The following is a 24,596-nucleotide window of genomic DNA, read 5'->3' as shown; positions in this document are numbered from 1 at the left end:
GTGTGATCTCACTCACTCTTCATACTAAACATCACACTGGAAGAGCAAACAACTCCAGCACAAAGCCCTCATCAGAAGGTCTTTTGTCCACCATTATTTTAAAGACAAGGGCACATAAAATGATGAGCTCTTTAGTAATTATGTCTTTTAGAAGTACTCTTTATCGAGTAAATGATGTAAAGTAAAAGAAAGAAAAAAGGCAGACCAGTATGTACATACATACAACAGACGTGTATTACCTTGGTTTCCAAATTCCGTACAATAAACTCACTATGACTGCCTTGACTACAAAACACAGAACCTTGAAACAGGACCTTCCCCGTTATATACAGTCTGAAACACCAACCCCTACCCCACACTTTGGTGCACTTGGGCAGGTCTTTTGTGTTCTGAGCACCCAAATTCAATGCGTGTTGGGTGGGGCATCCCCACACCTCCAACAAGCAATGCTCCGACACTGGCAGGGTGTGTGAGAAGTCGACTCAAGTCTGACACCATCCACCAGAAGATAGCCTTGGATCCCACAGGTTGAGGGTTCAGTCCTACAAGCGCCCTTCCCACTTCTGACACCAGCCCCAAGCTCAGATTGTTACCTGGGCTTCCGCCTAACTGGCTACAAATCGGAGGTTCCAGTGAACTCCAACTTAGGAAGCAAGTCGCCAAGCCCTGGTGCTTATCTATACTTCTGATCAACTGCCTAATAAATCAGAGATGCCCAAGGGCCCCTCCTCAGGTTGACTAATTTGCTAGAGCGCCTCACAGAACTCCAACATTTTACTTATGAGACGACTGGTTTATTATAAAAAGATAGAACTCAGGAAGAGCGAGATGGAAGAGTCGCATGGGGCCTGGTGTGGGCCCAGGGCTGGGAGCTTCCCTGTCCTCTCTAGGGGCACCGGTCTCCCCAAGTCTCTATGTGTTTGTCAGCTCAGCAGCTCTCTGCACCCCAGCCTTTCGGGGTTTTGTGGAGGCTTCATTACCTAGGCATGGTTGATTAAGTCCTTGGCCATTGGTCAATGATTCCAACCTTCAGCCCCTCTCTCTTCCCCAGAGGTCAGGGGGTGGGACTGAAATCACTTGGTTGGTTCCTCAGGTGTTTTCCAGAAGTCATTCATTAACATAATACAAAACATCCTCATTATTCTCAACACTTGGGAAATTCCAAGGGTCTGGGGAGCTCTGTGTCAGAAACGGAAATGAAGATCTCCATACACTTCTTACGATAAGTCACAACAATCACAGCAGGTCTTTGAAAAGGTAAGGTACACACCTATTTTGGAAGCTTCAGCCATAAGGTGGTTTTTCCGCAATGTTTGGATATGTATACAGCCACTAAACAGGCCTAGTCAGCTTCTGGCATGTTCTTTTAAGATTCAGTTAAGTCGCTAAGGCAATTACACATAGAAAAAGTGATTGTGCTCCTTTACTGCTTTAGTAACCTGCGTTCCATAGTAGACGGGGCCTTGTCATGGGCGCTATAGATGGAATGAAGCACAAAATCCCGTCACTAGAGAGTTCAGCCCGTAATTACAGCGGTCCTCTCGAATTCTCTTCGCTTTAGGGCCGATAGTTTCTTCCCACCCCAAATGAACCAGCCCGAGAGGGTATCTTGGTAGGTCATGGGGAACAGCCCATACAGAACGACTTTTGCATCTGATTACTGTCCCTAATCGCCCTCACCTGGCCCTCACTGCCATGCTGTCCTCCGTCACCTGTCACATTCATGTTACTGCCTGGTAGTGTAGTGTGGTCTTTCCAACCAAGGACCTAACCGACATTTTAAATGAACTCGTCGTTTTAAATATCAATTTTTCTTGGAACCGATTTTCAAGAAGTCAAAAACTAAGTCAAGTAACAGGAGAGTGAAAATATATTGCTTTTAGAAGTTACACATTTCTGATGTATAATCCATTAGGAGCATTGCTTCTGTGGGGTATCTAGTGAACACTCGGTTTCTTTCGTGTTTGCATTTCCTGACGATTCACTTCACTCCATTTCCAGGCACACAAAGGCTGAGACAGCTACGTCTGCTGCGTCTTGGATGGCGGCCTGACGCCAGCTCAAAACCTAACGGCCCACTTCTTCCCACAGAGGAAATTTGTAAACCTGTCTCCCTTCCTACACATTTCATTGACACAGCTCACTGGAGAGATCTGCTTTTTAAAAAGTTAGAGCCAAATGTCTCAGCACGTTATTTACTTCTCTTCCCCGGCAGCCCTCTAAGGATGGATGATTTTCTTCTCCTCTCAGTGGGTTGAAATTTAATATTGGGAATTGGTCAAATCTAATCATTTAGGTAATGAAAGCTGAATGACTGAGACTGCAATTTCCTTTGGGGGGGGCATTAATTTCTAGTCCATAAAATGTGAGTGTGTATTTAATGAATAGTTCTCCTGCCCAATTTACTTCAGTCTTGTATTGAGTGTTGGTTGTAGGTAAATACAGATAAATACCATGTTTCGAGCACACGAGTCCATGCTGTCTACAATGACCTTGGGAAGTGGGGAAGGACAGAATGCAGGCTGAGGGTGGGCCAGGGTGTCCTGACCCCACAGAAAGGGCAGGGACAGATGTGAGTTCCGGTGCTCTGTGTACTGGGACCCGCTTCCCTTTGTCCTTTGTGCTATACAGTCTGAGAGCTGAGTGTGTGGTCATCTGGTCGCGCCCTCCCACAGGGTCAGCGCCTGGGGAGAGGGCATTGGTCCCACGGCAGCAAACACAGGGTCCTTTGTTTGAGAGAAGCATTTTGTTACTGTGTGTGAATGGAAGGAAGGCCGGGTGTCCCAGGGTTCCCGCTGGCGCTGCGAGCTTACTAAAAGCTCACTGCATTCCACGGGCAATTGTGCTAACTCACAGCAACTTGTCCTTTTCTTCCTTCTCAATGGACTTTACTGAAGTGTCGCAAAGAAAAGATGAAAAGGTAGCCCGCACTTGGATGCCATAAACCTGCCAAGGAAGAAAATAAGTCACCATTTCTTAACCTTCCTACGACGCTGGTCTAAAAGGGTCTCTTGAGACAGCAACAAGGCCAAGTCAACAATCCCCCCAATAACCAAGTCCCAAAGCGCTGGGGTTGAAATACACCTACAACAAAGTGGTCCTTGGTTTTAGAAATCTTCAATAACCTGAGGAGACTGGGGCGTGACCACTTTTTTCTTTTACAACTGAGCGTCTGTCTGCCTCTGCAAACCACACTGACCGTTGATGGCCAAGGGGTCATCCCTGTTCAACACAAGCAGCTGAGTCAAAAAGCTGGTCTGACAACTTGTTTTAACCAACTGGGCCCAACAAATGATGACACCCCCCCCATATGTGAAAACAGTCATCGCCAATGTCTTCTGGATACACTCTTGGAAATGAAAAACCCCGTGCAATACAAAAGGAGCCACGAGGAAGGGAAAGGGGGCACCCAGAATACATGAAGTCGTCTAGAAGATCCCAATTCAGCTTTGCCGAAAAACGTGACCCACGTCATCGGGATACTCATCCAGTCCCCAAGCATTTCCCAAGGCCAGCCTAGGTTTCTGGAAACAATCTGCTCTCTGTAGGAGAGAAAAAGAAGAAAAGAAAAAAAACCCCAAAAAACTCATACAACTCACTGAAATTTTCTGTGGCCCAAAGTTCCGGTAAGACGTACGTTCAAATACAGAACAGGTAGAAGGTGTCCTCCGTTGCCTCAAAAGCAAGCACCACGGCCACGTAAGAGGGATGTGCGTGTGCCTATGAAGCTCTACGAAGTCGAAGGGGCGACGTGGAGCCTGTTATTGGAGATCCACCTGCGATATCCGGAAGCACCGAGAGGTCTGTTCCCCAAAGAGTGGGGTAAGGAGGAGTAACTCCAGGAGCCCCTTCTAACAAATAGCTGCCAAAGTGCCAAAAGTTCTCGAAGATGGTCTCCGATCGACTCCGACCGGATGGTGGACTCCATGAAAGGTCTTTGAAAAAAAAAGCATGCCTTTTGATGCCCTCTGGGCACTTGCTCCCTGCTAGTAATTCAAAAGCGAGAGGCCTGGGAAAAGCAATGTAAGGATGCAAAAAGGGCCGTAGAGAGGAGGGGGGGGGGCCCAGGCCTGACATAGGCTGGAAGCTGCTAGGTGCCGGGCACGGAGGTACACACCTCCCAGCGGCCCGGCAGGGCAGTGTCCACGTGAGCCCACGGGGAAGTTGTCTAAGGAAGTTCCAAACCCCGGCTTCGGTCAAACTGCTAAAAAAAAAAAAAAAAAAAAAAAAAAAAAAAAAAAATTCAGGTTTCGAGTAGCTGCTGAAGGACGAGGGGCTGGAGCTGGGTGGTGCAGGGCTGGCCTTCCCTGAATCAAAGGACAGCCCTGGACCGTCTCCCCGAGTCTCAATTTTCAACGCTAAGTCATTTAGCTGGGTGAACATTTCCAAGCATTTTCTCTTAAACAGTATTTTATAAAAGAAAAAGCGAAATCCATAAAAAGTGTGAAGTCACCAATCCAGAGAAATACTATTTTGTGATGCCGGCGACTCTGAGCTCAACCCCAGAGCCTGGCCATCCAAGGGCCCCTGTGCGCGTGCTGTGACTGGCTCCCTGCCCTGAGTGGGCTGAGGAGGGGGCGGATGCCGGGCTGGGAGTCAGAGCTGCAGGGGACCCCGACGGCACAGAGAACTGGACAGGGCGGGGAGGGAGCAAAGTAGCTGCCGACCCTCTGATGACAAAGACTAGAGCAATTAAGAGACAGAAGCTGGAACCAACCTGTGTTCTGGAAGGAAGCCACGGACCTCAACGTCTCTCCAAGAGTCCCCACCCACTAGGTCTCCACCTAGCAGCATCCAAGGACATTTCAGGGACATTACAGGCTTCTTTTTAAGCGCTTAAATTAAGTAGACTATAAGAGCTCCTCAAACGCTTTTATTCTTTTTTTTTTTTTGACCAGCACGCTGCCTGGTACACACTGCCAGGTAGGCATTAAAAAACTTTTTTTTAAATAGGCAATTTATAACACCGGGAGAATTTTATTTCAGTGTTTCAGAAAATGTGACTCTTCTTGGAAAGGGGTTATTCTTCAATGCTGGAGAACGGAGATTGTGCCTTATTTTTATAAGCCCCTCAGGCAGACAGTGCAACACCTCCGATTAACATTTAAGTGCTTTGGAAGGGCAGTAAAAAAACTCTCAAGAAATTCAAGAGTTGTCACCATTTCAGGGGAGACAGTGGTTCTGCAGCCCCGGGTGGCTTCATATATCCCGAGGACAAAGAAAATGTCTTCTGTGTCCCTCCCCGACCAGGGACAGCTAGGACACTCCCCTGGCTGATGGCTGCAAGTCATCTGGCAGAAGGCAGACCAACAGAGAGGGGCCGTGAACTTCTCCGACCGGCCCAGGCCTCACGCAGCAGCACGGCCGACCCGGTACCCACGGTTTAGCTACTGAGCACGTCATCCTGGAAGTGCCTCCGACACGTGTCCTACCGAAGAGTGACAAGGAACCAGAATCTGGCATTCAGGGCTCTCATCGAAGGAGTGACCTCCATTCTCCTTCCACTCAATTACCTGGTATTCTATGTGCAGTAGACATGGACAGAGTTTTTACAAATTAAATAACGTCCTTAAAATACAATAAAACATCATTACATACAAGTCTCTTTGAAAAGTCTTTCCAATTCAATTCTCAAAATTATGTTACAAAATGTTGTGCAAAATCACTGACCTCAAATAAATAAGGGTGACAAAGTGGGAAGAGCAAAACTGTTTTTCACTTTTTTAAATTAAAAGTTAAAAACACCAGCTGCACTTCAAAGGCTTTGCAGGATGCAGCGAGAAGGCTTTGAAAAGCAGCCTTCAGAGTCAGAGCTGCGCTGTCAGATGAGGTTTCTGTGTTCAGAATTCACACTGGATGCCTCCGCTGAGGTCCTTCACCACGCCCTCTCTGACCAGCTGCAGGAGGAACCTGGTCTCCGTCGTCACATTGTGCATGGTCTGGAAGTTCATGGCAGCCATGCAGAGATTGTCGAAATAGTGCAAAGGCGTTTTGGGTTGATTGAGGTCATATCCAAAGCCTGCCAAGCTGACTTCATCACACAGATGGGTGGCTAAGACAACAGCAATGACACCGATGGTGGGCACGTTCTGAAAAAGACAGAACAAGGCTTAGCACCATTCACTGCTTTCCAAGCACTGTACATGCTTGTAAGTGACAGAGGCTGCTGGGGGCCGCGATTTTATACACCGCGCAGTCTCACAGATCACAGAATCCTACAGTCTGAATCTAGACTCTCAAACATGGGCTGGGATGTGAAAACCTTTTTTTTTTTTTTAAAGATTTTATTTATTTATTCGACAAAGAGAGAGACAGCCAGCGAGAGAGGGAACACAGTAGGGGGAGTGGGAGAGGAAGAAGCAGGCTCATAGCAGAGGAGCCTGATGTGGGGCTCGATCCCATAACGCCGGGATCACGCCCTAAGCCGAAGGCAGACGCTTAACCGCTGTGCCACCCAGGCGCCCCTGGGATGTGAAAACCTTTTAACACACCACCAAGACGGAGCTGGGCAGAGCCTCTTGCACCGAACACAAGGTTGTTCTTCGTAAAACTTCTACCGCCTGGTCCTATACGTGACGACCAGAACTGCAAAGCAAGTCTATTTCCTTTCTTACACGCCAAGTATCTATAAGGTCTTTTCTGGAATTAGGAGGTCCACAGGACCTTCCACCACCCTTCTTGGGACCTGTTTCTGGAGGCTGGCCCTTCCTTGCTGGCTCCCGTGGACAGTCTCTGCCTTAGAAGAGAGCAGCCTCCGCTCCTGCTGGCGAAGACTGTGTTCACTTCTCACCTGAAGGCACATCCCACCAAAGGCCCTCATTTGCTTTTCTGGCAAAAACGTTTCCAGGCCATTTTTACATGTACGGCTGCTGCTAAGCCAGTTTCTGCCCACCCTCTGTGGGGGCAATTTTTAGGCCCAAAGTAAGGGTTTCCACATTTGTTCCTTCTAAAATGCATCCTACTGACTGTGGCCTAATGTGCCAAATGTCTGAACCAGTCTGGATTCTGGTGATATCATCACTTCCTCCCCTCACATCCGCTATCTTGCCACTTGCAAATCTGGAATCGTGCTTCCTGGATCTCTGTCCCAGTCTTAGGCAAAATCAGTACACAGGGTAGAGAGAAATACAGAAAGCCCTACAGTGGTCTGAGCACTCCCTGAAGGCCACCACTGCTCTGCTAATGACGTTCTGTTGTACAAGTTTTCACGGGTAAATGTACCTACTTCGCTCGTCCTCCTGAGTCTGTGGCTTCCAGAAACAACTCTCCTTTTCTGTCAACGAGAACCACAGTGAACCCGTCCGAGTTCATCCTTTAAGTGGATTAAGGAACCCCTACAGAACTCAGCATGTGTTCAAAATCACCTCCTGCTCCTCGACGAGTGGCATCTAAGTCACTAAGAAACTCAACAGTCACTGAAAACAAGAGAAATTAACCCAAAGGAAGATTTCTTCCTGTTTAGCCGAAGGACCCTAAGGCAGTGTCCTGTCTTACCTATGGCCGGCTCCGTACCTAGCATCCCAGTGTTTACAGAAGAACTACATGAAATCAGCTGCACCCAGGGGCAGTGTATGGAGAGAGACTCAGAAGCTATGCAAAACCGCTCAGAGCATGCTCTTTCCAGAACATATCCCCTAAGACCACACCTCTGAACCCACTAGACTTCCCTCTCCACTGGAAGGGCGTGTGCACCAGGCCGTTCCTGCGTCCAGAACGCAATCCCAGTTTGCTGTTTATTTCCAAGCTTTTCCCTATGCGTCTCTATACACACATTTTTACTTTTAAACACAAATGGGATGGTATACATGTCCGGTAACTTGATTTTCTCGTTTAATACCTCAGGGAGGTGTTTTCATATCCATTCGTATTCTTTCATCCTTAACAGTCACACAAGACTCCATCAACTATACATAACGCGTTTAAACAATCCCCTAATGAGAAATGTTTAGGCTGTTTTAGTCCTTTGCTATTAACATTATGGTGAACATCCTAGAACAGCTACCTTTGCAGAGTTCTCTTTTCTCTCTTTCTTTTTTTTAAAGATTTTATTTTTAAGTAATCTCTACTCCCAATGTGGGCATCAAACTCAAACTCACAACCCCAAGATCAAGAGTCACACACTCCTTGGGGCGCCTGGGTGGCACAGCGGTTAAGCGTCTGCCTTCGGCTCAGGGCGTGATCCCAGCGTTATGGGATCGAGCCCCACATCAGGCTCCTCTGCTATGAGCCTGCTTCTTCCTCTCCCACTCCCCCTGCTTGTGTTCCCTCTCTCGCTGGCTGTCTCTATCTCTGTCAAATAAATAAATAAAATCTTAAAAAAAAAAAAAAAAAAAAAAAAGAGTCACACACTCCACCACCTGAACCAGCCCGGTGCCCCTCTAATTTTCTTATGATAACATTTTCAGAGTAAAATTGCTGGGTCAAGACTATTCACATTCACATTTAAAGCTGATATATACTGCCAAACTACCCTCCAACTTACAATTTCTACCTGTATTCCTGCCAAGTAAAGACATTTTCAAGCCTTTAAATTTTTGCTAAGAAAACAGGAAAAAATGTCATTGTGGCTCTAATTTACTTTTATTTGATTACTGGTGAAGTTGAACATTTTATCATGTATTCCTTGGCTATATTAATTTCTTTTGTGAAATGTCTGTTGCTATCTTTTCCCCATTTTTTTATTGGTCCATCTTTTCTTTTTAATTTAATAAGATCTCCTTATACTTTGGGAATATTTACTATCAGACATATGATAAAATTTCCCCCGCCTATTTTGTGTTCTAACTTTCTGATAACCTTTGCTGTTCAGTAACTTCATATTTTATGTAATTAGATCTGCTAATTTTTTAAAGGTTACTTTTTAAATAAAAATCTACCTACAAACCATAAATGAGCATTTGCCTGTGTTTAAAAACTACTGTGGAATTTAACAGAGACACAGGGCAGTTGAGAAGATATAGAAACCTAAGGACAGTGAAACCTCTTCATAACTTAAGAATCTTGCCAAAGTCTGTTTAAGTCTTTTTTTTTTACACCGTGTTGTTACGATTGACGCTAACAGGTTAAAAGTGTGAAGTCCATGTCCTGGGGGACCCTATGTGCTCCCGTGTGGGGAAGAGCAGCAAAGCAACCGATTACATAATGAACCCAATCACAGACCCTGCCAGCCGCTGCTGAGCGCCGGAGCCACTCTCCTCCGACAGGGAAACGGGCACGGCCTCCTGACCGGAAACACTGGCTCTGGACACGCTCCTGCAGTGGGCAGACACGACACGGCCCTCACGGCCTCCCCGTGGATGGAGAGGCAGGAAAGCCCCCGAGAGGACAGAGCACCTGAGGAAATGGTGGCCTGCTAAGGGAGGAGCGTCACCTGTGTTCGCAGCGAGCTGGGTACCGAAGCCTGGGGCTGGAGCCGGAGCCGGAGTGAGCTGCTACCGACCACAGCCAAGTTTGCTTCCAGGAGCCTACTTCGGTATTTGTGTTTCCCAGTAAACGCAGAATTCTTCTTTTAAAATTTACACAGGTGTTTAAAAGAACATTTTTAATTAGAATTTGATTCATGGGGTTGGGGGGGGCTTGGGTGGCTCAGTCGGTGAAGCGTCTGCCTTCGGCTCAAGTCGTGATCCCGGGTTCCGGGGATCGAGTCCTGCATGGGGCTCCCTGCCCAGCGGGGAGTCTGCTTCTCCTTTTCCCTCTACTCCTCCTCACCACTCATGCTCTCTCGCTCTCTCTCAAATAAGTAAATAAAATCTTAAAAAAAGAATTTGATTCATTGGGCAAACAGAAGAACCTGCCAATGTGCCTACTGGTTACTGGCTGACCACATCCAAGATTCTAACTCAGTGTCTGCAGGTTGTGACCCCGACCAGCCCCAGGTATCTGCTGGGCAACATCGCAGCCCCCGCCCCCATTTCTAAATTCCTCGTTTTCCTTTATATATGGAGATTTTGCTTAAAAGTTTAAGAATGGGGACGCCTGGGTAGCTCAGTCAGTTTCCCATCTGACTCTTGACCTCAGCTCAGGTCTTGATCTCAGGGTTGTGAGTTCAAGCCCTGTATTTAAAAAAAAAAAAAAAAGTTTAAGGAAGATTTCCCCTGCTTTTAAAAAAGTTATTTTTAAAGACACAGGCTTAGCTATTCGGCTCATAAAGAAACCGAAAGTAAAGGCGTTGCCACCCTCCTGCTGTCCGCACAGGACAGTTAGAGAATTTCTACTGCAGTGAACAACCAACAGAGAGTGCAAAGGTTCTCAAATTAGGCTGCAAAATAAAATTGCCGGGGCCGGGGGACTTTGAAAATCCCAATGTATAGACCCTAGCAGAGAAAAATTAAATAGAAAGTTTGGGATGGGACCCAAGCATCAACTGAAAAGCACTGCTCTAGGGGGCGAACTTTACTTACCATCACGTATCAAGTGATGATAATGTCAAGTCTGACCTAAGCGGCCCACAGAGTTAAAAATGCAAAGCACTGTCTAGACCACCAAAGTGCCTTTCAGTGTCCTGCAGTTAGCTATATGGAGTCCCAGAGTCAGAATACCTTGAATAATCTCAGGGACCTAAATGTTAACATGTGGACTATACTAGAGATGAGTCACCAGGGGAAGAGCCAAGTGAACACTGAGGAGCCCTGAAGTCAAGATGCAGAACAGCAAACGTGCGCGGAGCCTGTCATCAGTGACTCCATTTCTACCCCGGGAGACGCTTCTGGGGGTACAGCTGAGCCAAGTGAAATCTGTACAGAGGTCTCCCTTCCAGCACAGAGAAGAGCAGTTAACTTTCAACGGCAACAAAAATACCTTATCTCGGCCCCAGAACCTGGACTGGGGCTCCGAGTACTGAAGGATGTCAAAGGCAGTCTCTTTGATAATAACCGGATTCAAAATCCTGAAGTGTTTTGGCTGTAGTGGGATTTTTTCCGCCACCTGCTTCCAAAAGAAGAGCCGCACCCAAAATGGCTAAGGGAAGAAAGCAGGCAATCATTAGGGGGGCTGAATAAAGTCATCCTGCCATCAGGAGGCGAGCGTGCACCCCTGCTAAGCAGCCCAGAGCTGTGGGCATGACCCCACGTGGGCTGGTGGGCGGCAGTCACTGAGATCGCTGCCAATCCGATACCCCAGCTCACAGTAGCAACCCCAAAGGACCTGATTTACGAAGGTGGCACTGGACAAGAAGGAGAACTGCAGAACCAGCTCTGGTTTGTTTGGGGAAGAAGTTCCCCACGCAGTGACCTGAGATCGTAAGCCTTTTTAGGACCGAAAGGCATCATTTGACCCTGGGAAGACCAGGTGAACAGATCCGACTTAAGGGTATTAAGTGCCGTGTGTGCCCCACTCAGATCAGGCCCTCCCCGTGTATCCTCCCTCCACTGACTCGATCTAGTCTCTAGTCCTGTGAAGTCTCCTGGTAACCGACTGTAAGTCATTTCCTACGTGCTTCCTTTTCCATCTAGACCCACTTCTACCCAATGGAAAATCCAGAAGATCATGATAACCTATACAGAATCAGGCTTTGCAGACAGACGCTCTCCATCAGATGGAGCTTATGTAAAAAGTCTAATATAGCCTATTAATTTCGCAGACAGCTAGTTTTTACGTGTGTCTATAAATGGGACAGTTGACTTCTGAAATTTATTTCAGCATAATGGGTGGGGCCACAAAGTAATATAATCAATTATTGTAACGAACAAAAGGGAATATGACCAAACTCATGAGGGCCATTTCCTTAACATCTGCCCCTCTGGAATCCTGTGAATTGCCTCCAACAAGAGGACCGCCAGCAGAGCATTTTTAGACAATCTCTTGGGGAATATTCCTCAGAGGTTTTATATATATTCTTTTGAAAACCCTCAATAATGGTTTCTACTCAAGGAAATCTAATTTCTGGATTAGCCAAAAGACATGTAAATTCAAGTCTGGTGAATGAGGTAGGTGGTCAGTAATAACAATTTTGGTCCAAAACCTGATATTCCCATTAAGTAATGATCACAATTTCCACGTGACTTCATCTTAAATTCTGAAAGTAATTTCCAACAAGGAGTACTGATGGGTTTCTACAAAGGCAGTAGTTAGTTATTTGAAAGACAACACAAAAGTACAATTGACCCTGGAATGATGTGGGGGATAGGGGCACCATCGGCCCCTCCCCGCATGACTGAAATGCATAGATAACTTCTGACTCCCCCAAAACGTAACCACTAATAGCCTACTGTTGACCAGAAGCCTTATCGATAATATAAATGTTTGTGTTACACGTATTATATATCGTATTCTTACAATAAAGCAAGCTAGAGAAAGGAAAATGTTAAGAAGGAAGAGAAAATGCCTTTACTGCCTTTGCTGCACTGTATTTATCAAAAACAATCTGTGTGTAAGTGGACCCATGCAGTTCAAACCCATGTTGTTCAGAGGTCAACAGTATACATTCCACTGTTTGTTTAAAAATAAAAGTCTGTAATTACAATTAGAGACCCCTCCACTTTTTACGAAGGAACACTGGAGAGCTGAATTTCTAGTGCTTACCAGGGTTTCATTTTTTACCATTGCTTGAAGCCAGTTGAAGTCAACACTCTTAAATAAAACAGCAACAAACAAGTCATTGGAGTAATATTCAAGGTCAGACAGTGGCGCGCCTTCTGGATAAGTCATCCTGATAGTAGTTTTATTACCAACATGCTCAGAATATCCCTCAACTGGTGCACTGTTCAACCTATTTAAATAAAAACGACAAATTATCGATAAAGTGACAAAGCAAGCCATCAACTACTTTATCACATCATGCAAGATTCCTTCCTTGTGCCCCCCACATGTTTTTAGGGCTCGGAGTGAGCTGTGGTTTGGGGGTAGGGCCTCCCACCGGGCAGCCTTAAGCCCCAGGGGACGCCCACACCTCCTCTCTGAATGTCTAGCAATTCCATCCAGTCCTACCATTTTAAGCCAACTCAAACATATTATATTTTGGGCTTTCTCTGGGCATCAGTAATGATTCCTCGAAAGCTTCCTGCTGTGCTCAGATATTAGGAGTTCTTGCCAGAATTTCAGAAAGGTAATCAGAAACGAAACCAAGACACCAGGGCGAGGCAGACCCAAACCACAGTTACACTGACAGGGTGGGGACCCAGGAGGGCATCGGGCCCAGGTGCATCCTTAAAGCAAGGACTTGGGACACTTAAAACTGTGAGATCAACAAAGGCTCTTACCAGCGCGGTTGTTTTGGGGGCAGATTCTAAGAATTCTTCTGAAAGCACTACCGCTCGCCCAGTTTAAGAGTTTCGTAATCTCAAAGTCTGTTTGGTTCTTCCCTTGTATTATCACACCTGTATTATCACACCTGTATCTCAACTTCCTTCTCTAGTCCACTGCCACTTCTTCTAGATCTGATACCTACCTCTGGATTATCAAAAGATATTATCACGCATGAAGACCAAATGCAAGGCATGCCCCTGAGGCAGTTATTCCCTCCTCCCCTTTCTTTTCTTTTTTAAAATAAAGGACATTATCAGGGTTGTTGGTGAAATCCGGGTAAGGATGAAGATAGGGCCTGTGTTTTCTCGGTGTTCATTTCCTGATTCTGCATACTGTTCTGTGGTTCTGCAGTTCTAGAACAGAATGTCCTTGTTCTTGGGAAATGCACACTGACTTATTTAGGGGTAAAGGGGTTTGATATTTGCAACTATCAAAGGGTTCAGAAAATAATAATAGCATCTATAGAGAAAAAAATCATAAAGCAATGTGATAAAGTTGTTGCCAGCTGGAGAATCTGGGGCAAGGGTGAATGGGAGCTTCTCTGTACTATTCTTGCAACTTTTCTGTTAAATTTGGAATTGTTTCAAGCCTAAAGTTACCCCCCAAAATCTTTAACTGATATTCTCCCTCATCATCAGGCTAAGCCACCATTTCTCTGTCCCCAGCACTCAGTGGCCTCCCAGTGCCACACATGAAGTCCATGCCCCCCAGTTTGGGGATCTGTGGACCACCACTGGGCATCAGGCCACCTTCCAGCCCCTTCCCCGCTCTCCCAGCCCCACTCTCCTTGTAGAGAGCAAAATGGAGTCTCTCCTGTCAAGCAGGGGCCTGAGTCAAGCAAGACGCAAGCAGTTCAGGTACTGCCGCTAGGAGAGATCGTGGGGACCAGCGTCCACTGACTCCCCAGAACCGATAACGAGCAGAGCCAGAGGAGGTCTGCAGAGACCCCAAACTGATGAAATCCCTCTAAAAAGGAAGATTTTGGCAGCAAACCGTCAGACTCCTCAGACCTGACCCCTCTATGTCTGACCACTTACAGAAGTAAGTGCCCTGGACGGCTCTGCCTGACGGATCTCTGAGCAGAAGCGAGAGCCTTCGCCGCTGGAACATCAGAAGCGGTCAGTGCCAAGAGCTGACCCGGACCGGACTGACACAGACTGACCTCGGGTTTGGCTCGTTCACTTCCTACACCCTTCTGCTGTCTTGTTTGTTGTGTGGCTTGTCGCCTGTCCTGCTCTGTGTGCAGTGTAAGAAGCCAAGTTAATCACATGGTGAACTGTCATCAAGGTTGGAATCCGGAACATGCTTTCTAACTGTGATGAACTTTGCTTTGTGACTGAATAAAGCCGACACTGTGGAAAGACACAACTCATGTGTGTGCCTTCACAGGGTGCCCATGACACTCCTCCTGCCAGGGCTGGGCTCCACACCCAAGCTCTCCTTGCCTGCCTCCTCCCTCAAGAGCCCAATCGCACTGGTCTGCAAGGCCGCCCTTCTTCCCCACCACACCTCTCCTCTGGCCCAGAGTGCGCACCGTGGGCACCCCTGCTTTCTGTCCGCTCCTCGTCCTGTATCGGTCCCGCACCAGTAGATGGGCACGGGCCCTGTCTGCGCACACATCGTTCAGCTGCTCGCACGGGGCCAGGGATCAGGTTCTGAAAGCCTCCTACCCTGCATCTGGACTGCTGGCGTCTGGCCTGGATCCTGGGCCCTCCAGTGCCTCAACGTCTTCACTGGTGACACTAACAGTGATGGCTTCCCGGAGGAATGAGAACCTCTAGAGCACGTGACACAGTGTCTGGCACACGGAAAGCATCCAGTGAAAGGCAGTGGTTATAGCCTCCTTCACCCCAACCTTTACAATCCTCAAAGCCCAACCCCACCACTCCTACTCCCTCACCTCACACCATCTTCACTTTCTCTGCCTCACACCAGGCCCACACACTGCATGCTTGCACAACCTCGAAACCCAGTCCCCTGCCCGAGCCTCTCCTGCCTTGGGTCAAACCCACACACCCCTGCTGAACAAATCTGATGAAGACCCAGCATGCACTGTGCTCCTGGCTCTGCACATCCTTCAGATAGGGAGAATTTATTACAATGCATCGGAGTCTTAAAAACACTCGAATATCTTTAGACCAACAATTCTAAGAATTCTTAGAATTACTTCCAAGGAAATAATCAGAGATAGGGACATAAGTGTGAGCTGTGCAAGGTATTTTCACAATAACAAAGAAACTGAAAAATGTAAAATATCCAGCAATAGGAGAACAGCTAAATAACTTATGATACTCTCATTTAAAGGACTACTAAGCAGTTGGAAGAGTTAATTTTCCAAGAAATACTTAATGACCTCTGAAGCTGTTCATACTATTACGTTAAAAAAGCAAAACACTTTGTAAGAATATAACAGCACTCAGTATCTGTACAGAACGGAAGCGGAAAAAACACAGCAATAATAGTGATTGGTTATTTGGGCTCTGAGGGGTTATTTTCTTCCTCACATTTTTCTGTATTGTTTTAATCTTCAAGAATAAACATATTTCGCTTTCATAAGGAAAACAAGTTTTAGCCAGCTACACCAGAAAGAATCTAGGATGAGTGGAGCTCAGACTGTGCGCTTCCCAGGTCCCCGCCAGGCCGGCCTCTGGGGGACACACCCACACCCGGCCCTGCTCCCAGAAGCCGGGCATCCCACCCACTCACCCCCCACACCCTGGGCGCCTCTTGGTCCTGCCTCGCTCAGGCTTCCTCCTGAATCCACCCAGCCTTCCAAACCTCACCTCCTCTGAAAACGTGCTGCCAAATGAGGGTCAGTGTGGCCCAGTTTGGGGCATCCGAGCGTTTCATGTTTTTGTTGCACGGGAGGCCCCCTGCGGGCGGGGACGTGCGGTGCTGTCTGCGTCCCTCACTGTTGCTGGGGAGGCGGGGACCAACAGCAGCAGTGAGGTGAACTCGGGAGGTGAAGCCATGTACCTTATCACAACGTCGAACTGGTTCAGGATGTGGCCCAGCGCGAGTCCGTGGAGTATCCCGCCGCTTCCGATAACCACACAACGCCTACAGCTCTTGGCTCGCACGTGCTCGGGCACGTCGTGCTCAGGCAGTATTTCCAAGAGGGACTGGACTTGGCTGGAGAACTTCCGGAATCCAAAAGGAGGATCGTACTTGTACTCGGCTTCATTCCCTTTGGGGACCTCCTTCACGAAGGGCGGTAAGTCCAGGGTGTACCTGTGCTCAAACAACTGCGCCATCGACCTCTTCGCAAACTTGGGTCGGCACTCCTTTTGCAAGACTTGCTGAGCGTGTTTCTGGGCTCTCTGGAATGAAATCACAGCAATCTGAGTTGGAACAACTCTCAGGCATTAGAAATATCCTCTTACAGGGGACACTGTGTCCTGCGAGGTCTGACAGAGCTCCCTGCTGATTCCTGCCTTTCAGCACAAAACAGCTGCTTTTTAGAGTCAGCTGATGCTCAGAAACGTAAAGAAATAACCTGGGAGAATCACAGGACAGGGGGAAAGCCTGTCCTCGTACCCCCACCTCCTACCCGTGGCCTAAGCTTGTTCCCCACATAAATTTGGGGTGAAATACATACCTTAAAGTATCTCACATTTTATAAAATCCATCACATGCTACCACATGGATGAACCTGAGAACACTGTACTGAATGAAAGAAGCCAGTCACAAAAGGGCTGTCTGATGCCACTTACATTGAAATTCATAGAAACAGAAAGGAGAATTGTGCTTATCAGGAACTGGGGGGGGGCAGGGGCAAATGGGGAGATGCTATTTAATGGGTTCAGAGCTTCAGTTTTGCAGGATGTAAAAGTGCGAGAAATCTGTTTCACAGCAATGTGAATATACTTAACAGCGCCGAACTGTATAGTTAAAAATGGTTGAGATGGTAAGTTTTATGTGCCTTTTTTTTTTTTTTACTGTTCATACTATTTATAGTATGTTCATACAATTTAATAAAATTTCACATTTCAGGTTCTTCTCTACCAGGATGAGAAACAGGCTGATTTATCGGTTGGGCAATGAGCTTCCTAGAATCTGGAATGCAAGTTATTCTAAATGGAATCGGGGCACGATGTCATGTCAACACAGAAGTGGCCTCGGTTTTATATACGATTTTCCTTGCATGTTAATGCTTTGCCTCAACAAGGAACGACCGCTGAATGCCAAGTACAGCAGCCCAGCTGAATGCGGTGCCCCGTGGGGGTACACGGTCCAGAGGCCCATCGGCCCAGGCCTCCTCCTGGCTCAGTCTGGCCAAATGCTGCCTCACAACCGCTTGGCCGGAAGTTCTCCCTCATCACTGTGCTTTTTGTCCTTCTCTCCACATTCATCAGCCCTGGCCTTGCCTTTCCCCTCCTCTCACCAGGCTGTCTTCACACCTACGCACGTACCCGTGCATGCGTGCCTGCGTGTATGAAGTCCCAGATTTCCTGGGATATTTATTTTTAGGATGGAACGTGTGTTTTAAACTGTGTCCATACTATTATGAAGATAATTATTGTTGCATACTGTTTTAAATGTATGCCCCAACTAGGTTTTTCCTGAAAGTTTTATTATTTTTATTGTCTGGTTTTTGTATAATGAATATTTTTGTAGGAAAACACCTATCCTATTATAGCAACCCCCCACCTCCGCCCCGCTCCTCCCTTTTTAAGTTACAGCTTCAAAGAGTTTTAGTACCTGGAAGAGCACACCGTCTGCAACTTGAGGACGGGCCCCGTCTCTGTAGAGGGGAACTGATACTCTGAGCACAGATGATGCCAAGACACCATGCGCAGCCGCGGTTTCGGTCCCTGGCACCGAGGCTCCCACACCTTACAATATGGCCGTTAGTCTCTTCGCTTCGTGGGCTCAAGGTGGCACAACCAGTAAGATGCTGAGCTGGAGAGCTAACCGGGTCTGATGACTTCCCCAACACCGACAACCACAGCCTGTCTACACAGAGCAGCACGCAAACACCACCACCGAGAACAAGAGTTTAAATACGAACTGGCATCTTCGTGAGGACTCCGTGGGAAAGCCACGCCAGGACCAGTCGTGGCCCCGAGCAGCCCCAGAACGGAAGGCCAGCCGAGCCCAGGCCACTCGGCAGCGGGGACGGGGCACAGAGAGGGGCCACCCCTACCGCAGACATTTGTCTCCAGACCCGCGGCCTGAGGGTTATGAACAGCAAGTTTTAGAGAACAAGAGGTTGAGTCGTTCGCTACAGAACGACACGTCAAGCACCTGGGGGTGCAGATCTCCCAGGACAGAGAGGAACGTCTGACAAGTGCCTGGAGGCACCCAGAGCGGCCTCGGGATCCCCCCACGACTGGAAAGAGAAGTAGGCGATCGAGCCAGAAGCCTGGGCTCGGCTCTCCTGGGCTGCCAAATTTCCTCTTCAGAAGTTTCATTTGGGAGGAGGGAAATTTCATTCCGTTGCCATTCTGGCAAAGAGCTCCATTTCAGGCTTCAAACTTCATCTTCGAGGCTGGGAGCAGAGCACACGGCTTAGTAATCACCCTCTGACCGGGACCGCTTGTGCCCCTCACAGCGGGGGGCAAGACCTCACTCGCGGGGGAACGAGTGTTCCAACGCCACTGGAAACGTCTAGGCGACGGCAATTCCTTTTCCCCTTCTGCTTCACCTCGTTTAGAGACGTGGGACAAGCCCTGAGAAGGCCCCGGGGACCGTTTCTTCTAACGGGAAGCCAGCCCGGCCCCTCCCGGCCTCCGCCGTGCTGCGGGGCGCAGCCAGAGAAAGCCTGGACAAAGGCAGGACAGTGACCTTGCTCTTCCCCCAGCTGCAGGAAGCCCCAGAGCTGGCAGCCGAAGCAGGCCGGGGAGGAAGGGCGCGGAGGGGTCCGGGTGCCATTCACCCAGGCTGAGGGCCACGGGGAGCAGAGAACCGGAGACTGGGGCAGAGACACAGAAACCCCACTTCTCTACAGCAAGGCCCGGAAGCGAGGGCTCCGGCTTTCGCAGGTCCTCCAGGCTGAGCTTGCTGGCTGCCCAGAGCTAAGAATAAACAGACAGCTGGTGCTTCCAATTGTCAGTGAGGTGGCCCTGGGCCACAGGAAACCACGCCGTGAACATTCACTGCAGGGTGTTGCAAAAAATCGAGGTGGTTTCCTCGGCCAAGTCTCCACTTCCGTTTCTACTGCATAGTTTTTAAGACAATACTTCTCAGAAATAGAAGTAAATGGCATAATTCTTCGTACAAGGCAGTGTTCTCTTTTCGTTCTTCGAATCCGGGACAGGGCCCAGCGCCGAGGCTGAAGCAGAGTTTGGGGGCTGGAGCTAACCAAACCGGGCTGGGAGCCCACCTCAGCCACAGACCACGTGACGGAGGGCTTGAGTGGCCCCAGGAAACTTTCGGTTCCCGCCTGTGAAAGGCGGTACTGCTCTGTTCCTCACAGGGCCGCTCTGCCACCCCCCGCCCTGGATCCTGCACTGCGCCCCAGACGTGTGGAGACTGGGGTTCCATCACAGAACAGCGACCGCGGGTAAAGCTACTGCCACCCCGAACTCATGCTCAAGGGAACCGTCTGGAACCTTCGCCTGGCTACCAGCGGGGCAAAATCTGAATACCCAAGTCACAGAAAAAACACCACAGTAACAACTCAAGCAGTCAGTGGCGGCCTGGGCCAGGTGGTAGAGGGTGGGACAGACCACAACGGGTGAGGGAACTCACGCGGGTGACCAACGGACTGGGGTGACGGTGGCGTAACTGTAAATGCACGGACGCCATCAAACTGTATGCTTAAGAGGAGTCAATCTTACGGTGCGTATACTTTGTGACGGTAAACGGTTAGAAAAAGACGATCAGAAGATCTGGACGCTAGACCCACTTCTAGATCCATTAACCAGCAGAGTAACCTTGACTAAAGCATCCAGCCCTAGGTCAAGGCTTCGGTTCCCTCATCTCTGCCATTCGAGGATGGTCTGGGGCAAGGGGCCAGCGCGGAGGAGAAGGAGGAACCGGTCTAGAGGTGCGGGCACCAGGACTAAAAACTCAGCCTGGGTCCCTCCGCTTACCTTAGCTACGTGAGCGTGGATCTGCAAAGTCGGAGAGAGGACATCTGGCCATAATTAACTCACAGCATAAAATGCCGTCCCCCAGGTGGTATGTGGTTTTTAGCTCTCCGAGAAGAGAGAGGGCCTAGTTCAAACGCTTGCAACCACGTGGCCCAAACCTAAACTGACAAGATGTGCCCCCGTCTCTCCTCAAACCTCTTTGAAGTGCAATTTCACTTCTGAAATGTGCTTTCAAAGTGTCCAGATCCTGGCAGAGACCACTGTTAGTCTTTTTAAAGAAACGGCACGTTAAGGGGCATCTTTAAATAGAAAAGACAAAATCCACAACCACCCTGGCCACACTTCTGCTGCCGTATTAACACAGGCCGGGTCCAGCACAACCAGACAACGCTCAGATCCCACAGGGTCAGCAGGGTCCCACTAACACGGCGCCGAATAACCTCAACAGAGCTAACGGGGCCTCATGGCTTTGAGACCGTCTTCTGCTAACCTACATCCCCAACAGTTCATATTCATCTACACGCTTTTGGTGGTAAGGACCGGTCTCCACCAACAGCCTGGAGACAGGGTTTTCTTTGTAGAGAGCTCATACCACCTCATAGCCATTCAGAACACCAGGAGCACACTGGCCAGCTTCCGTGGCCATCTCTTCTACTCTGGGGACTTGACAGAGGGTTTCTGATTTTGTTTTAATGAAACATGACCAGATATCAACTTTGGGACTTGCTGAGTGTGGCATTCAAGGCCCTTCCCTCTTAGCTCCTGGCTCATTTTCAGTCTTCTGTCCTGCTGTTCCCTACCCCAATCCTCAGTGATATCCAACTCTTGCTGTACGTCTAATTTGCAAAGCCCTGGGGGGCACATGCTTTCTGCACACACTGTTCCCTCGGCCTGGAATGAAGCAGGACAACCTGTCAGGACCACTGTGAAAAGTGGGGCATTCTGATAGTGTCAACAATGTGAAAAAGCTATTAAAAAAGTCTCAAGTAAAAAAAATAAAAAATACTCCTAATTCCACCGTGATTATAGCAGGCTTTCACTTTCCACTTTATTAATTTCTGAACTGACCAAGGCTTTCACAAACACATTTGACTTATATAACTACCCCCTGATTCTTTCTTCCTTCTCCACAAACTACGGGGGACTTTCTACTGTATTCATTTCCATATTATTTGAATTTTTGATGTTATTTTTGTAATTGGAAAAAATAATGATCTTTTAGAACTGGGTTGATGTGGTAGTCACTGTGGGCTGCCTACTGGGTCTCCATTACCGTGCTCCTTCTTAGGGAACCATAGTTTTGTGCAGGAAGCTAACACCCCTTCTCGAGTCAGGCAGTGAGGCCTGGGAGGCTGACCTTGCCCATCAGGTACTCCCATCCCCCTTGTCAGGGATTGGTCAGGAATCCTCAACCGCAGCCAATCAGGGCAGGGCACTGGCAGCCCTGAGAGGCTGTTATTGGTCCCACAGTGAACTTAGCTTTTGAAACTGGCCTCATCAGCCTAAATGGAGGACTCTTATTTCATGGTTCAGGGGAAAGGGGATGGTGAGATTTTTTTTTTTTCTTGTCTACTATCCACTGGTGGATATGAGGAGAGTTGCACAGAAACTACCTGACCTATTCCTTAAAGGGATATTAAACTTAATATACATTACTGAAGATACTCAAAAAATTGCCTGTTATTTAACTGTGGATTTTCTATTCAGGTGGAGTTCAGAGATGAGACACCACACCATGGTTCAGTAATATCTCTCCTTCCTCTGGGGTTGAATATACCTAAGTACATACTCATTAACACAAAGTGTTAGCACACAATCCCCACCTCCCAAGGGCTTGCTTAAAGGACAAGTGGGAAAGACAGTTAAAATACTGCGGTGTAAGTGTTAGGATTAAGGTGTGAGGCACTTCTAGAAGACAGAGAAGGATGATCAGAGAAGGCTTCTTAGAAAAGATAACTCCTGGGGCGCCTGGGTGGTGCAGTCATTAAGCGTCTGCCTTCGGCTCAGGGCGTGATCCCGGCATTATGGGATCGAGCCCCACATCAGGCTCCTCCGCTATGAGCCTGCTTCTTCCTCTCCTACTCCCCCTGCTTGTGCTCCCTCTCTCTCTGGCTGTCTACCTCTGTCAAATGAATAAATAAAATCTTTAAAAAAAAAAAAAGATAACTCGTGAGCTGAGATTTGATATAAAAAATGAGGAGCAGAGAGGCAAAGGGAGGGAAGGGCTCCAGGGAGAGATGTTAGAAAGAATGCAGCAAACAGAGGGGAAAGTCTTTTCAACAAATGGTGCTAGGAAAACTGGATATTCACATGCAAAAGAAAAAGGCTGGACCCCAACCTCACACCACATACAAAAACTAACTCAAAATAAATTAAAGACCTATACTTAAGAGCTAAATCTATAAAACTCTCAGAAGAAAACATAGGCTTCGGCACTGATTTCTTAGATATGACATCAAAAGCGCAAGGAACAAAAGGAAAAATAAATAAACTGGACTTTACCAAAATTAGAAACTTTTGGGTTTAAAAAAAAAAAGAAAGAAACTTTTGTGCTGAAAATGACATCATCAAGAAAGTGAAAAGACAATTCACAAAATGGGAGAAAATACTCGCAAGCCATATATCTGATTAAGGAACTGGTAGCCAGAATAATATAGAGAACTCTTACAACTCCGTAATATAAAGACGAATAACCCAATGAAAAATTGGACAAAGAACTCGAACAGACATTTCTCCTTAGAAGATACACAAATGGCCAATGAGCACACAAAAAAGATGCTCATCATTGGTTACCAGGGAAATACAAATCAAAACCATAATGAGGAAGAAAGAAAGCAGCTCAACCAAGGGGTTGTGAAGGAATTTAGTGCCTGGTACAGGCAGTGCTGGGACACGGGGCAGCAAAAGGATGCTAAAGAGACTGGCAGGAACCGAGGCACAAAGAGCCCTACAGGCCAGACTCAGGAGGCTGGATATTCTAAAGGTAATGGGAACAAATCAGAGTCTGAAACTGGGAAGCACCATATCAGATTCAATTTCTGAAAATACTACTACCACCATAATGGGGCATGCCCGGATGCAGAAAGGTGGGTAAGGAGACATGAAACTGGGGCAACGGGTGAGAGCAGGGGATGCCGAAGGGCAACTGGAGCATTATTCCTGTTCCCAGAATCCCAGAAACTGTATATTTTTATAAATACCATCCTTGTTTCAAATAACTTCTATTTTAGATGAGACAACAAAATGCTTACACAAATTACTGTATCAGATGGAGTCTGGGAAGTTTCAGAAGAATTTCAAAGTGCGGTTGAGGTTCAGCGTCAAAGGCACTGAGTTGGGGACCAGCACTGACAGCAGGGAAGAAACCAGCCTATCCTTTCCAGCCTGGTACTGATAAAACTACAGAGAACCACACTCTCTCAGGCCTGGAAGGGATCAGAAAAGCCCGTGAGCCACCAACTGTCTGATGCCTAAATTCTATCTCTAGGACCAAACAGCTGCCCTGGACCTGCTTCAAGAGCTCCAGAGATGCACACAAAGGTGGTGCATTAATCCCATCTGCGGATGCCTCGGACCATCAAATCTTCTCCTTTCAGCTTGGCTGCCACCCCTGAGTCTGCACATCTGCCATTAAGGCCACCTGGGCAGAGCTGCCCCTCCCGGAGGCCCGCAGCTGCCACAGGCCCCGCACCAGGCCTTCTGTCCTTCCGGCTACGCAAACGTTCCCATCCCTTCAAAGGTTCCTTGGGGACGTGGTCTTGAGTCGCTTCTCTGGTCATCCTCAGAAGTCACTAGGACTCCTTGGGGAACCTTACAGAGTAATAGCCGTAATGATCAGAGCACTTGTCTGAGCTCTGCAGGGACGGGCAGACCATCCCGGTCTATTAACGTAGCTTGCGGGGAGCGGCTGTAGGCAGCCACGGCACAGGCCGACGCAGACGGCGCTGGCCAGGACCTCAAGCTGCGAAGTTGATTTTTACCCGAGGTGTTACGAAAGCGCGTCTTCTCCACCCTGTACTTGTGTACGTGTGTGCTGGACCCTGCACGCCAGAGCTCCCGTCTCTCCTCAATGAACCCAGGCTGGAGAGTGATCTTTGCAGTCGGTCAGATGGTCACTCGCGTGACCAATTCAACGGACAGGAGAAAGAGGCCACAAAGAGAACATGGACAAGCACAGCGAAGAAGCAAAGGGACGCGCTCACGGCTATCAGGACGTCTGCAAGGCCAGCCGGAGACGGAGGCGGGAGGCCCAAGCAGAGGCACCGGACACATCCTGCTCCACTAACAGATGTGCCGATGCCGGCGGAATGAGCGCAG

At 48.1% G+C, this 24,596-nt stretch overlaps 1 protein-coding gene and 1 long non-coding RNA gene across 8 annotated transcripts in view; both read right to left on the bottom strand.

The window, feature by feature from the left end:
• Nucleotides 1–213: 213 nt before the first annotated feature.
• Nucleotides 214–4,236, bottom strand: LOC121101011. The gene is made up of 2 exons (XR_005832860.1): nucleotides 3,600–4,236; nucleotides 214–2,946 (listed from the first exon to the last, which is right to left on the bottom strand). It is a non-coding gene; the product is annotated as an uncharacterized LOC121101011 (long non-coding RNA).
• A 622-nt stretch (nucleotides 4,237–4,858) lies between these two features.
• The window catches only part of ST3GAL5 (ST3 beta-galactoside alpha-2,3-sialyltransferase 5), a 49,914-nt gene continuing 30,176 nt past the window's right edge, over nucleotides 4,859–24,596 (bottom strand). For 5 of the 7 annotated variants that reach the window (XM_040623230.1, XM_040623231.1, XM_008700082.2 and 2 more), the window contains 4 exons: nucleotides 16,219–16,562; nucleotides 12,520–12,706; nucleotides 10,798–10,956; nucleotides 4,859–6,089 (listed from right to left, as the gene is read on the bottom strand). In XM_040623230.1, coding sequence (XP_040479164.1) covers nucleotides 5,841–6,089; nucleotides 10,798–10,956; nucleotides 12,520–12,706; nucleotides 16,219–16,562 — 939 coding nt within the window. In that variant the 3' untranslated portion in view covers nucleotides 4,859–5,840. Of the gene's footprint in view, nucleotides 6,090–10,797; nucleotides 10,957–12,519; nucleotides 12,707–16,218; nucleotides 16,563–17,943; nucleotides 19,430–20,279; nucleotides 21,184–24,596 lie in introns of those variants that run through there. The other 2 variants (XM_040623233.1, XM_040623234.1) reach the window with 2 other exon arrangements.

The sequence above is a fragment of the Ursus maritimus genome, unplaced genomic scaffold (assembly GCF_017311325.1).
Source record: "Ursus maritimus isolate PB19 unplaced genomic scaffold, ASM1731132v1 scaffold_6, whole genome shotgun sequence".
Classification (NCBI taxonomy): domain Eukaryota; kingdom Metazoa; phylum Chordata; class Mammalia; order Carnivora; family Ursidae; genus Ursus; species Ursus maritimus.
The sequence above is the reverse complement of the archived record's forward strand: the minus strand, read 5'-3'. Positions and strand labels throughout refer to the sequence as shown.